The sequence below is a fragment of the Quercus lobata genome, chromosome 9 (assembly GCF_001633185.2).
Source record: "Quercus lobata isolate SW786 chromosome 9, ValleyOak3.0 Primary Assembly, whole genome shotgun sequence".
Classification (NCBI taxonomy): Eukaryota; Viridiplantae; Streptophyta; class Magnoliopsida; order Fagales; family Fagaceae; genus Quercus; species Quercus lobata.
In genome coordinates, this window is record NC_044912.1 from 42,855,275 (window position 1) to 42,867,738 (window position 12,464).

At 34.3% G+C, this 12,464-nt stretch overlaps 1 protein-coding gene and 1 long non-coding RNA gene across 3 annotated transcripts; one reads left to right on the forward strand and one right to left on the reverse strand.

Annotated features, from left to right (window-relative positions):
• Positions 1 to 2,779: 2,779 nt before the first annotated feature.
• On the forward strand, positions 2,780 to 5,434 carry LOC115960953 (receptor-like protein 6). Its single transcript, XM_031079992.1, has one exon. The coding sequence runs from the start codon at positions 2,823 to 2,825 to the stop codon at positions 5,409 to 5,411; it is 2,589 nt and encodes an 862-aa protein (XP_030935852.1). The 5' UTR covers positions 2,780 to 2,822; the 3' UTR covers positions 5,412 to 5,434.
• A 1,578-nt stretch (positions 5,435 to 7,012) lies between these two features.
• Positions 7,013 to 10,321, reverse strand: LOC115959321. Of its 2 annotated transcripts, none has more exons than XR_004084833.1 (4): positions 9,757 to 10,321; positions 8,469 to 8,551; positions 8,180 to 8,273; positions 7,013 to 7,406 (listed from the first exon to the last, which is right to left on the reverse strand). It is a non-coding gene; the product is annotated as an uncharacterized LOC115959321 (long non-coding RNA). The 2 variants fall into 2 exon arrangements; XR_004084834.1 differs by having other exon boundaries at positions 8,180 to 8,365.
• Positions 10,322 to 12,464: the final 2,143 nt, after the last annotated feature.

Consider the following 12,464-nt stretch of genomic DNA (forward strand, 5'->3'; position numbering starts at 1 on the left):
TCTCTCTCTCTCTCTCATCATTACAGAATTCTTCACTTAATTTATTACTCTCATTTTTAGCATTATCAATTCCCACTTTATCTATTATCAATCCTTTTTTTTTTTTCCTCATTGTTAGCATAAAGAAATTTAATACTTCGTGTATTTATGCGTTTTTTTTTTTTTTTTTGTGACATTGATATATTCAAGTTATCATTTTATTATATTTTGTATAATTAAAATTTCTTAGTGACCATGTTAAAAAAAAAAATTCCTAGAGCCGCCACTGCAGCCCCTCTAACTTAAAATCCTAGATCCGTCCCTGCACACATCTCTCATTTATTGGATTTTCAAGTAGAGTGACCTGGAAGGTATAACCCTGAATTTTGAGTCAAAGGACACAACAAAGATGGCTCATTTGTCCACCATTCTTGCATGCATGTAAACTTAAGTATGCACAAGTCTATATTGGGTGCAAAAAATATAGCCTGTCCCCATGTTTATTGGTTCTGCAGTTTTAAAAACAAAACTTTACCACAAAAAAGAAAAGGTCATTGGTACTTTTTTGCCACAGCCCTGCGACCCTCTAATTCAAATTATGTAATTGGTACGTTTTCTTCATTTCTCTTATATTCTTATCACTCTGTTAATGATTTTGCACCACTAGCTTACTTCAAACAATGCAGATATTGGGCCATGACATGGTCTTTCAAGATGCAATGCTTAATATTAAAAATAAGATTTTTGTTCTTAGCTTAGCATCAAGATGCAATGCTTAATATTATAACTATGACTTTGTTCTTAGCTTAGTACGCATTAATTGTATATTTGATGGAGAAGAAATTAAGGGATACAGAATAACATAACACTTACAGACTTCCCAAGAAGCTCAAAGACGGTTGAGATGCTGGTAAAGGTTTAAGTTACTGTTTCAACTTTTGTTGAAACAATCAAATTAGGCTTTGATGCATGTTCCATGTAAAAACTGAATTTGATTTTTTTTTAATTAAATTAAATTAATTGAATTATGGAGTTTCTATATTTGGTTTAGATTTTAGTTATCCAATCTCTCATTCTCTCCTTGAGATATAGTTTGTAGTTGACTTGCCTAAGTAATTCACCAAACCAATGTTCTCAGTCTCAAAACCTTTGAACCACAACTGAAGAATGTTCTCAATATTGGACTTTGTGGAGCCTAGTTATGTTTGATTTAGTTGACTACCCGACCCGACCCGAATAATGTTGTGTGGTTTTTAATGGAAGATTTTCTGAGACTTAGTCCATAGAGAGGAAGCTTGGACCGAAAAAAATTTAGCCCGTTTTGTAGCCCATTGTGAATCTTATGCGCAGGATGTAAAAATCGTTTTTGGTGATTAGGGTTTTGTAGGGTTTTGTATTGTTGTCATTCTTGAGAGACTGAAACACTGTACTGCCACATTTTGTATTTTTCCCTGATAATAGTGAAATTCTTGCAACTCCGTGGACATAGGTAAATTGCCGAACCACGTAAATATTGTTTTGCGTGTGTGATTATTTTTCTTTGGCGTATATTTTCTTATGCGCAGGATGTAAAAACCGTTTTTGGTGATTAGGGTTTTGTATTGTTGTCATTCTTGAGAGACTGAAACACTGTACTACCACACTTTGTATTTTTCCCTGATAATAGTGAAATCTTTGCAACTCCGTGAACGTAGGCAAATTGCCGAACCACGTAAATATTGTCTTGCGTGTGTGATTATTTTTCTTTGGCGTATATTTTCTCTATTTTTTGTTTCTCACATATTGGGAATTTCAGGTTAATTTCCTGCGCTCAACAACTCCCTCCCAATATAAGAAAGGGTACTGCAAACAAAAGAAGCATATGTGGAAAATAAATGGCTATGCAAGCTCCTTGATAAAAATCTCAATGAATATTCTGAAATACAATGAAACCAGTATTTTACAAAGATATACGTACCTGCCTATAATGATGTGTATTAAAAAATCATAGTTATAAGTTGCAAGATAAATATTATGGAATGATTTCACTGTATTGGTGTATATCTTGGTTTTTGAATAGTGTTCATGATGTTAAGTACTTTTGTTGTATATTTCTTTTCTTGACACGTTTTATTCCAAAAATTTCTTGCCATGTGAGTAAAACTCTTTCATAATATATATATATATATATATATATGTATGTATGTATATGTATGTGTGTATGTACATGACATAAACATACCTGATAGATGTAACAAATATAAAGAATGTGTAATTGTATTTTATTTGGTGTAATTGATTTTTTTATGTATTCATTAGAAAGAATATATGTGTTTGTGAATAATTACAATAACTCAATAAGGTCTTAAAAGTGGTGTAGAAAAATTTGAGTATAACTTTTTGTTTTTTGGTTGATGAATTTAGTTGAAAAAAAATTCAATGAATGCAGCCGTTGAAGTACCCGCAGGCTAATACCTAGTATACTAAAAAACAAACCGATAATATCGTGTTGACTAATCAGTTGTAGTTGCCTGCACGAAAACAGTTTTCATAAATGCCATTAATGGCCGCACCAACTAACTAACACATCTCCTGTTGCAGCCATCTTTGTATGCAAGGCAAGGTGGCACTGTAGAAAATTGTGATCTTTATCACCCTATCTCTTTAGTTCAAAATAATGATCAAATCAAAAACAAAGAAAACAAAAAGACTTTAATGTTTCTTAGTAGTAGCTGGCAAGGTGCCATGGAATAATTTTCACACAACAAAATGGTTCCACAAGAGTTGCGTCTCCTCTATAAAAGCTCCACCATTCCATTTTCTTTGTTATACACAGAGTGCTAAACATAGATAACTCGGACATTATGGGGCCAGCAGCACTATATTCCTTAATGTTCTTGAGCTCACCTTTCCTGCTCTTATTTTTTCATCTCACTCACTCCTCTTCTATGCAACCATGTCACTATGATGAGAGCTCTGCCTTGTTGCAGTTCAAGGAAAGCTTTATCATCAACAAGTCCGCCTTTATTATATATCCTTGTATTTATCCTAAGACTGAATCATGGCAGCTCGAAGGACGAAGCAGTTGTTGCTCATGGGCTGGCGTAGAGTGTGACCGTGATAGTGGTCATGTGATTGGCCTTGATCTTAGTACTAGTTGTCTTTATGGTTCCATCAACTCAAGCAGCAGCCTTTTTCGCCTTGTTCATCTTCGCATGCTAAACCTTGCCAACAATCATTTCAATTACTCTCAAATACCATCTAGAATAGGCAATCTTTCAAGTCTAATATATCTCAACCTCTCCAATTCTTTCTTCTCTGGTCAAATCCCATTTGAAATCTCAAAACTATCCCAGTTGTCTTCCCTTGATCTGTCTTACAATTCTTATTCACCTTTTAAACAATTGTTGGAACTCAAAAAGCCCGACTTCAACAGCCTAGTACAAAACTTAACCAACCTAATACAACTTGATCTCACCATGGTAATCATATCTTCCCCATTTCCTAATGTTTTGGTAAATATGTCTTCCTTGACATTTCTCAGGCTTTCTTGTTGTGGGTTGCTTGGAAATTTTCCAACAGGTATGTTCCAGCTACCAAAATTACAGCTTCTTGAATTATCATACAATCCGGATCTCATTGGTTATTTGCCAAACTTTTACTGGAGCAGTCCCCTTAAGTATCTTGGAGTCTTGAACACAGGATTTTTTGGAGAAATTCCTACCTCAATAGGAAACCTTGAGTCCTTGGAATATTTGAATCTCAGAGATTGCAATTTCTTAGGTTTGATACCACCTTCTCTGGGTAATCTTTCCAAGCTTACTACTCTAGATCTTTCAGATAATTCTCTTATTAGGGGACAGTTACCATCTTCTTTTGCAAACCTCACCCAACTGACTAGGCTAGCACTTTCCTTCATCAATTTGAGTAGTGAGACCTTTCCTTGGCTCAATAAGAATTCAAAAATTACTCATTTGTATCTTAGAAGCAACAATTTAAGGGGAGAAATCCCTCCTTCGTTGGCCAATTGGACCCAACTGTCTGCCTTAGAGCTAAGCTCTAATCAATTGACTGGTTCAATCCCACTCTGGCTTATGAACCTCACCAAATTAACTCAATTGAGCCTTGCATCAAATAAGTTGCAAGGTCCAATTCCAAGCTCAATATCTGAACTCAAGAATCTTCAATATCTTGATCTTTATTCAAATAATTTGAGTGGCACAGTGGATCTAAACACGTTATTTATGCTCAAAATTTTATTGTATCTACGCTTGTCATTCAACAAATTATCAGTGTCAACAAAAACCAATTCCAGTGCTAGTCCACCAAAATTGATCTCTTTGTGGTTGGCTTCATGCAATCTAGGACAGTTCCCAAAATTCTTGCAGGGTCTAGATGGATTGATGTACTTGGATCTAGCCTTCAACAATATTCATGGACAGATACCCCAATGGTTTTGGAAAATAAGTACTCAAACACTACTGTATTTGGATCTTTCTCACAATTTTCTAACTGGTTTTGACCAACCTCCTAGCGTTCTTCCATGGTCTAGTTTACTCGCTTTAAACATGAGTTCCAACAGGCTCAGTGGATCACTTCCAGTTCCACCATTCTCTACTCTTCTCTATACAATCTCAGATAATTCACTGAGTGGAGAAATCCCATCATTGATTTGCAATCTAAGTTTGCTTCAGGTTCTTGATTTGTCTGGGAACAATTTAGATGGCATGATTCCAAGATGTTTGAGTAACTTCAGCAGCTCTTTGTCAATACTAAAGTTAGGAAGAAACAATTTTCATGGCACCATTCCTCAAACATGGACAAGTTCAAGCAAATTAAGGATGATTGACTTGGGCCAAAATAAATTGCATGGTCAAGTGCCAAGATCGATGGCGAGGTGTGCACTACTAGAGAGTCTTGATCTTGGAAACAATCAAATCATTGATGCTTTTCCTTCTTGGTTGGGAGCTCTTCCTGAATTGAAGATTCTCATTTTACGATCTAATAGATTCTATGGTGCAATCAGGAGTCCTAAATTCAATTTTGCCTTCCCCAAGTTGCGCATTATTGACATGTCCTTCAATGGCTTTACAGGCAGTCTACCTCCAGAATTCTTCCAGAGATTGAATGCAATGAAAATTGTTGAAACAGAACGCTTATTATACATGGAAGCGCACATGAGTTATTATTTGAGGGGATTCGAGTACATGGATAATTTTGAGTACTCAATGACCATGACAAACAAAGGCTTGAGAACACAATACACTAAGATCATAGAGTTCTTCATAGCCATTGATTTGTCATGCAACAAATTCATAGGACCACCCTCACATACAAGTAGAGCCGCCAGTGATTTGCAAAACCAAAATGACAATAAAAATTTTATACAACCACTCTATTTGCTTGATTTGAAACTCGTTGATTTTAAAATTAATGGATTTAAAAGGCATTGATTTGAAATCCATTGATTTTTAAATTCCTTGTTTGGGTCTTTTTATACAATGACGGATTTGAAATTCTATTGTTTGGATACCTAAATTTGAATTTGGATTTGAATTTAAAAATCAATAAAATATATTTCCAATTATTATTTTTCTTAAACCTTCTACATTTTAATTTTAGTAACATTTTTTAATAAATACTTGAGCTAATAAAAAAGCCATTGATAATCCAATTGACAAGATGATGACTAAAAATCTGTCATCATAGCCAACTAAATTTTTTTTTTGCCAACTATTGGCAACTAAAATGTTCTATATCAACATAAAGAGAGAACCTAAATGCATGAGTTTTTTCTCAACATTTAAAATCTCAAACTAAAAAAATTGTTTCAAAGTTCTTAACAGTTAAATGGTTTTATTTCAACAAAGACGATAAAATATCCAAAATGTATGTTTTTTACACAAAATTCAAAACAAAGAAGCCATTGATAGACCAATTGACAAGATAATGATTAAATATCTTCCATCATAGCCAACTAAAAAAATGTCTTGCCAACTCTTGCCAACTAAAATATTTTAGAGAGAGAGAGTACCCAAAATATATGGTTTTTTAAATTTTTTTTAACAACATTCAAAATCTCAAACTAAAAAATTGTTTCAAAGTGGATATTTTCTACTCTTTTTTCTTTGGCAAGGTTCAATTGCATAACTTATTGATACCAAATGTTGACGTATTGTGCAATAGGAGAATTCATCACTTTTCTCCTTCCTCAATCATAGCTTCAACTGCATCATCCATATATTTTGCACCAACTCTAGGAGCTCTATTCCTCCCACACAAGATCTCAATGTCCTCCAATTGTCAATAACTTTGTTTTTATAAGAACATGCTTTTGTATTTTTCTAAGGAGAATAAAAAGAAGCAATGAGTTAAATAAAATAAATTGGGCAATAAAACAAAGGAAAGGGGAAAAAAAAAACAGGACATTATGTGATGATTGTATTAGTGATAAACTTATGTAGAAATGAAAGACATTATGTATCTGCAGAATTTTCTCAAAACAATCTTTAACCATGGACAAAACTTGTTATAGCTTGAAAACTACAATACTAGGAAGTAGTTAGCACACGGCCATATACTTGAGTTAGCCTTGGAAAGTCATTCAGTAGAACAAACATCACATATGACCCCCTCTCAGCCATTTATTTTAAAATATCTTGAAATTTTAAATTTCATATTTTGCACAAGTGATACATAAACTGATGTAATTTTTTATTTTATCTTATTTTATGTTTTGCATTGATTTGGCAAATTTTGGGTGTTATAATATTTTTGCTCTCTTGATCTGAATGCTATATGAAACCATTTTTTCCACAAGTTCATATACGAAAGGATAAATAATTCATTAGTTCTATTTGTATATGCCATAGATGGTCCAAAGAAAACATACCATCACTTGCACTTGGAGCTAAATATAGTGTTTTTTACCTCATAATAACGATAACGTGAAATGATATACAACCTAGTTTCATGCACTACAAACAGGTCTCTTGTTGTAAAGTATCTAAAGGAAGCTTTCAGCAAAAAAAAAAAAAAAAGTATCTAAATGAAGTTGAAGAACTACAAAGAAATCCATTATAAGTATCTTGACTTCCACTTACTCTGCTACTTGCTCATCATAAGAAGGAAAAAATTCATTTACAAAGAAATCCACTACAATGTGTTTCTTCACATCTATGTTTCTTCACATCTATATTTGAATACCATCATGGCAATAATTGAAAAAGAGAATCAACTGCATCTTGCAATTGGTCTACATGTCTGGATTATTCATTCCTAAGTTTTGAACATGGCAACTTCTAACTTGTAGGAATTTCTTATTGTCCCTTTTGCAGCTCAAGTGGTAACTAAAGTATCTTGCATTTACATGGTATAACTATCAACGCTTAGAAGAATGAGATGTTCATAAGAGCACACCTCATTGCATAGAGAATTCTGGTAGTTTTCTGCATATCAAAGGGGAATTTATCAAATAAAGCATATAATAAAGACATTATGACTAAAGTGATAAACACATAAGGAACACAAGAGTTAAAAATAAATTAATGTCCTTAAAATTTATAACAAAATATTGATAAGTTTTTGATAAGGTCCAACTCAAAGATTCATGCCTTTTGACAGCAAGTTTTTTTCCAACTAATTTGTTTATTTATTTTTTTGATAAGTAATTTTATCGAAAAGTTCAACTAATTTATTATGTAGTTTCTTTTATAGGTAAGCTCTACACGCCTCTAAAGAGCACCAAGTCAAGCACATTTGTGCTACACCATATTTCCAAAGGTCACAGGTTTAGCGTATTGTAACTAAAAGGCTACTATAATGGTTTATAAAAAAAATTTGTGATCCACAGTGGCTTAACAATAGGTTCTTGCTCTTCAAATTAGTGACTTAACCATTGTCCTTCCTAAAGATCAAATATTTACAATATTTTAATAGTTGCAAGTCAGAACTATTGCAGCCTAAATTTAAGAGTTAGCCATGGAGTACCAGGGCCATTAAGTTCAAAGCAATTTTTTAACACTTTGCACAATGAAAGTACCACTGAGAACTCCAGGAAATGAAGAAAGGTATCAACTTTTGGAGGTACAATGATATTAATTATGTCAACCAGATTTAAGACAAAAATTTCATGTATCAAGCATTTTCATGTTAATAAATAATAAAAAATGAAAAGTAACAGCAACAAATGAAGACAAAATTTGATGTATCTTATTTATACCTTTAAACTTGTGAACTAGATCAATACCGTCGACAACCTGAATTCGTGAATCTGCAGATGTGATGAGAACTTTTGATGAACTACCTGGAGCAAACTGTTTAGATAAACTGATCAGCAACTGAAAAGTATCAACCAAACTTGTCTCTCAAAGTAGGCATACAAACCATCTTTACAAGTGAAAATCAGCTGAACAAGGAGAGAGTAAAATAGAACAAAATCGGCAAGTTAATTGTAGTTGAATTTATAATAATCTCATAAAAGGTACAAGAAGGTAGAGCCACCAGATTACCTGGAAACCAGAGATTTTCTTGTGATGAGATTTCTTCTTCTTGTTCTACAGATTGATTTGGCTTTTTTATTGCAACTTATTCTCTGAAAGTATGAACAGATAAAGAAGTTATTAACAGTTAGTGCACAAAAAACTTGACTAAACCAACCATGCACACACAGAGAGCTTTCTAAACTAGTACTAGATGTATTGTATAAACGGCAACTCCCCTTGTGTGAACCAACTAGTGCACCCTTCAGAAACCAACAAATTTCTTAAGCCAATTGAACTTTAGTCTTTGATATCAACAATATTCATGATACCAATTTAGTGTAGAAGTCACCTGACTGTATTGGCAAACAGAGCAACTATTACTTCCATTTAATGAGAGGCGAATCTCATGGATATAAACCTCCATTTTTTCTTCTTTTTTTTGCTGAATTATTGTGTCTGTTAGGAGTTAGGACAGCTTGTTTCTATTTTTTTATGGAAGAAAGATGTTGTAATTCTCTAGAATTATTACTACTTTCATACCAAGGTTCCATAAGTTCTTATTTTGACTATTTATTATCATTTTCAAAGGTTTAGATATGGAAACTATGATGATGATGATCATAATAGTCATCATGATAGTTTCCACGTGTAGACCTTTGGACCAATAAAGGCTATTTCTTAAAAACAGTAAGAACACGAGTAAATCGTTAACATAGAATACTAGACATGATTTTCTTTCTTTTTTAGAAGAATTAAGACATTATCTTCAGGCTCAAATGCAAAGCTCAGCCAAGCATGGCAAAGCATAGCTATTGCCATGACAAGAAGCCAACCGAATCCAAACACATCAAAAACATTACAATGGCCTATTAAATAACTAAAGAAAGGAAACATTATGCATAGAGGAAAAAAAATATTAAATAAATAAACAAAAGCCCTTTCTGGCATTTTTACAAACATGTATATGCATAAGCACTCTTATTAAAAAAATAAAAAATAAATAAATAAATAAATAAATAAAAACCCAAACTTTAAATGCAAAAAATTCCTCCATCCTGAATCCTATTTACTAACTCAATCACAATTCAACATTATCTTCTCACATCATAAAATCCAAGAAAATCAAAAGAAGAAAGAGAGGAAAAGAACCTTATGGCATGTCAAATATCAATTACATGGCATAAATTTCTATTATTAATTGAATTGAAAAAACCAAAGAAAATTTTTTCCCCAAACAGATACATGACCTACAAAGAATTAAAGAACCCATATTTTGCCAATCTAGAGGTAGGGATCTAGACTAAGAAATACCAACCTGAGGATGGTTAGAGTCGGAAATTTCTTCTGCTGGATATGGATTTGTTTTCTTGAAGAACGATTTTTTTGCCATGAAAATCACTGCTTGATCTCAGGTCCTATGATTTCTCCTCACTCAGCAGGGCAAGAAACGACAGAATCGTATTGTAGAGATGAATTACCTGCAACAACCTATCTCTATCTTCAAGCTGCTTCTGATTTGCAGATCGGAAACCTTTGTAAAATTTTGTAGCTTTTTCTATCATACCTAGAATGATAGAAAAACAGGAATATAATGTGACCATGAATATAAGGGAGTGGAGTGAACGCAAGAGCAAAATCTGAGAGAGGAAGAAGAAAGAATCGGAGAACCAGAGGAACAAGAAGAGAACGCAAGAGAAAGAGAAAAGGCTGAGATAGGAACCATCTTAATTTTTTTTAGTTTATATACACTGACCTACTTTACCAGTAACAGGTTTCCATTAAAATTAAATGAAAGGCCAGGATTGAAACAATGAAAAATTAATGGTTAGGATTAGGGAGGGTACCGTACCCCCCAAAACAAATAGGGGGTACAGTAGAATGACCCTAAAAAAAAATTTAAATAAATCATATTAGGAAATTTTCCGCAATTTTAGTTTAGTTATTTATTTCCAACAAAATATAAAAACTACAGCACACTTTTTCAAGTAAAATAGCAAATAAATACATAACTACATATACAGTTCGTTGGACAAGAGAATATGTTTGATAAGGAAAGATTATAAAGTCACTAATGCCATTGCCAACGTTCAAATCATAATTGATATCAGAAAGAATATTGAATTTGAATTTCATTTTTCTTTTTTCTTTTTTCTTTTTTCTTTTTGATATCTTGTTGGGGATTTTCTTTTAAGCAATTGGAAATCTACCAAATAGTTCAACACCCATCACCCATGTAGATATATTTGGAGGAATAGATTCACTTTCATTGACCACACATTGCTGCTTTCCCATACTATTCGAGCTGTCAGGCATTTCCAAATATTTTTTTTTGGTTAAAAAAGCTTCATTACAAACTAAGCAGCAACAATACAATCAAAACAGATTCTATTACAAAACACCCCATTGAGGTCATCCTCAAAAACACCTAAAAGGTCCACAGGCGGACTATCAAAAGTAGCAAAATCAGCATCTAGACAATAGCTTAATCTAGCAAGACTATCCGCACACCTATTCGCCTGCCGGAAGCAATGATGGATACAAACCTGCGGAATGCGCGAAATCAAAAGTTTGCAATCATCCAACAAAGGCGATATGACATTATTCACATAAGAAGGATTATCCAAGGCATCCACAATAGCCTTGGCATCAAGTTCAACTTCAAGAGCATTAATATTAAGGTTGCTGCATAAAAGAAGACCCTTCCTTAAACCCCATAGCTCAGCGGCAAAGCTGCTGGTCATGCCAATACTCCTACTAAAACCCATAATCCACCTACCTGCATCATCTCTAATCACCCCTCCACAACCTGCCATACCAGTGTTACCACAACAAGAGCCATCTGTGTTAAGCTTCCACCATCCTTGAACCGGCTTCTCCCACCTAATCCTCCTTAAAATTTTCCGAGTCATTAGCCTTGGAAAGGAAAGACAATGAAAAAATTCCACTGCTTGGTTTATAATCACCAAATCAAGCTTCGGATTCCTACTTTTACCATTGAAGACCTCATTGTTTCTACTCTTCCAGACATTCCACACAGCAAAAGGAAAAACAACATTCCAAGGAGGGTGGTTAGCACCTAAATTGTGCTTAAATTTACTATTTAACATCATCCAATCCTGAAGGTTGCTACTCCAAAAGGCTTGATTAGAAGGTGAAATCCCCAACTGGTTCCACAGGCCTCTTAAAAGAGGGCAATCTCTCAAGGCATGTAAAATGCTTTCAACTCCTTCCTGACATAAAGGGCAAGTAGTATCATGACTAATACCTCTCCTCTCAAGGAAAACCTTAACTCCAATGCTATTATGGGCACACTTCCAAAGAAAAGTTCTAATCCTTGGAAGAGTGTTCACTTTCCAAATCCAATGAGCTGGGAAAAGATCTATCCCTTCATCCCCCATAGCAATCCTATAAGCACTCTTCGAATCAAAGGTGCCTTTAGGAGATCCCGACCAAGCCAACTTATCAACACCTCTACTCAACAAAGTCATTGGGGTTGCTTGAATCAACCTTCTAACCTCAATAGGAAGAACAAAAGGAATCTTCCCCCAATCCCAACCAGTGTCTAACATAAAGTCCTTCACTTCTAGCTGACTAGCCTCCCTCGTGATAGGACCCTGAATCAAGCCTCTAAGAGATCCTCCATTAGTCCAATTGCTTTGCCACACATTAAGCCCACTATCCCTACCAACCAACCATCTGCTACCCTTATTGAAAGTGTCCATACCTTTTTTCATCGCAGCCCAAATGTGAGAACAAGGAAGCCTATTAGCATTGATAGCAATTCTTCTTCTCGGATTACAATACTTCATATTCAAAACTCTAGCCCAAGGGGCCTCCTTCTCAGTATGGAACCTCCAATTAAGCTTAGAAAGGAGAGCTATATTCTTCCCCTTAGCAGATTGCAGCCCAAGCCCCCCTTCCTCCTTAGACTTTATCACCTTATCCCAACCAACCCAATGAATCTTCTTGGCAGCCTTAGAAGAACCCCACAGGAAATTTCGATTCAATCTATCTAATCCATTC

Coding starts and splice junctions, on each gene's coding strand:
- LOC115960953 (XM_031079992.1), top strand. CDS start 2,823: ATGGGGCCAGCAGCACTATATTCCTTAATGTTCTTGAGCTCACCTTTC.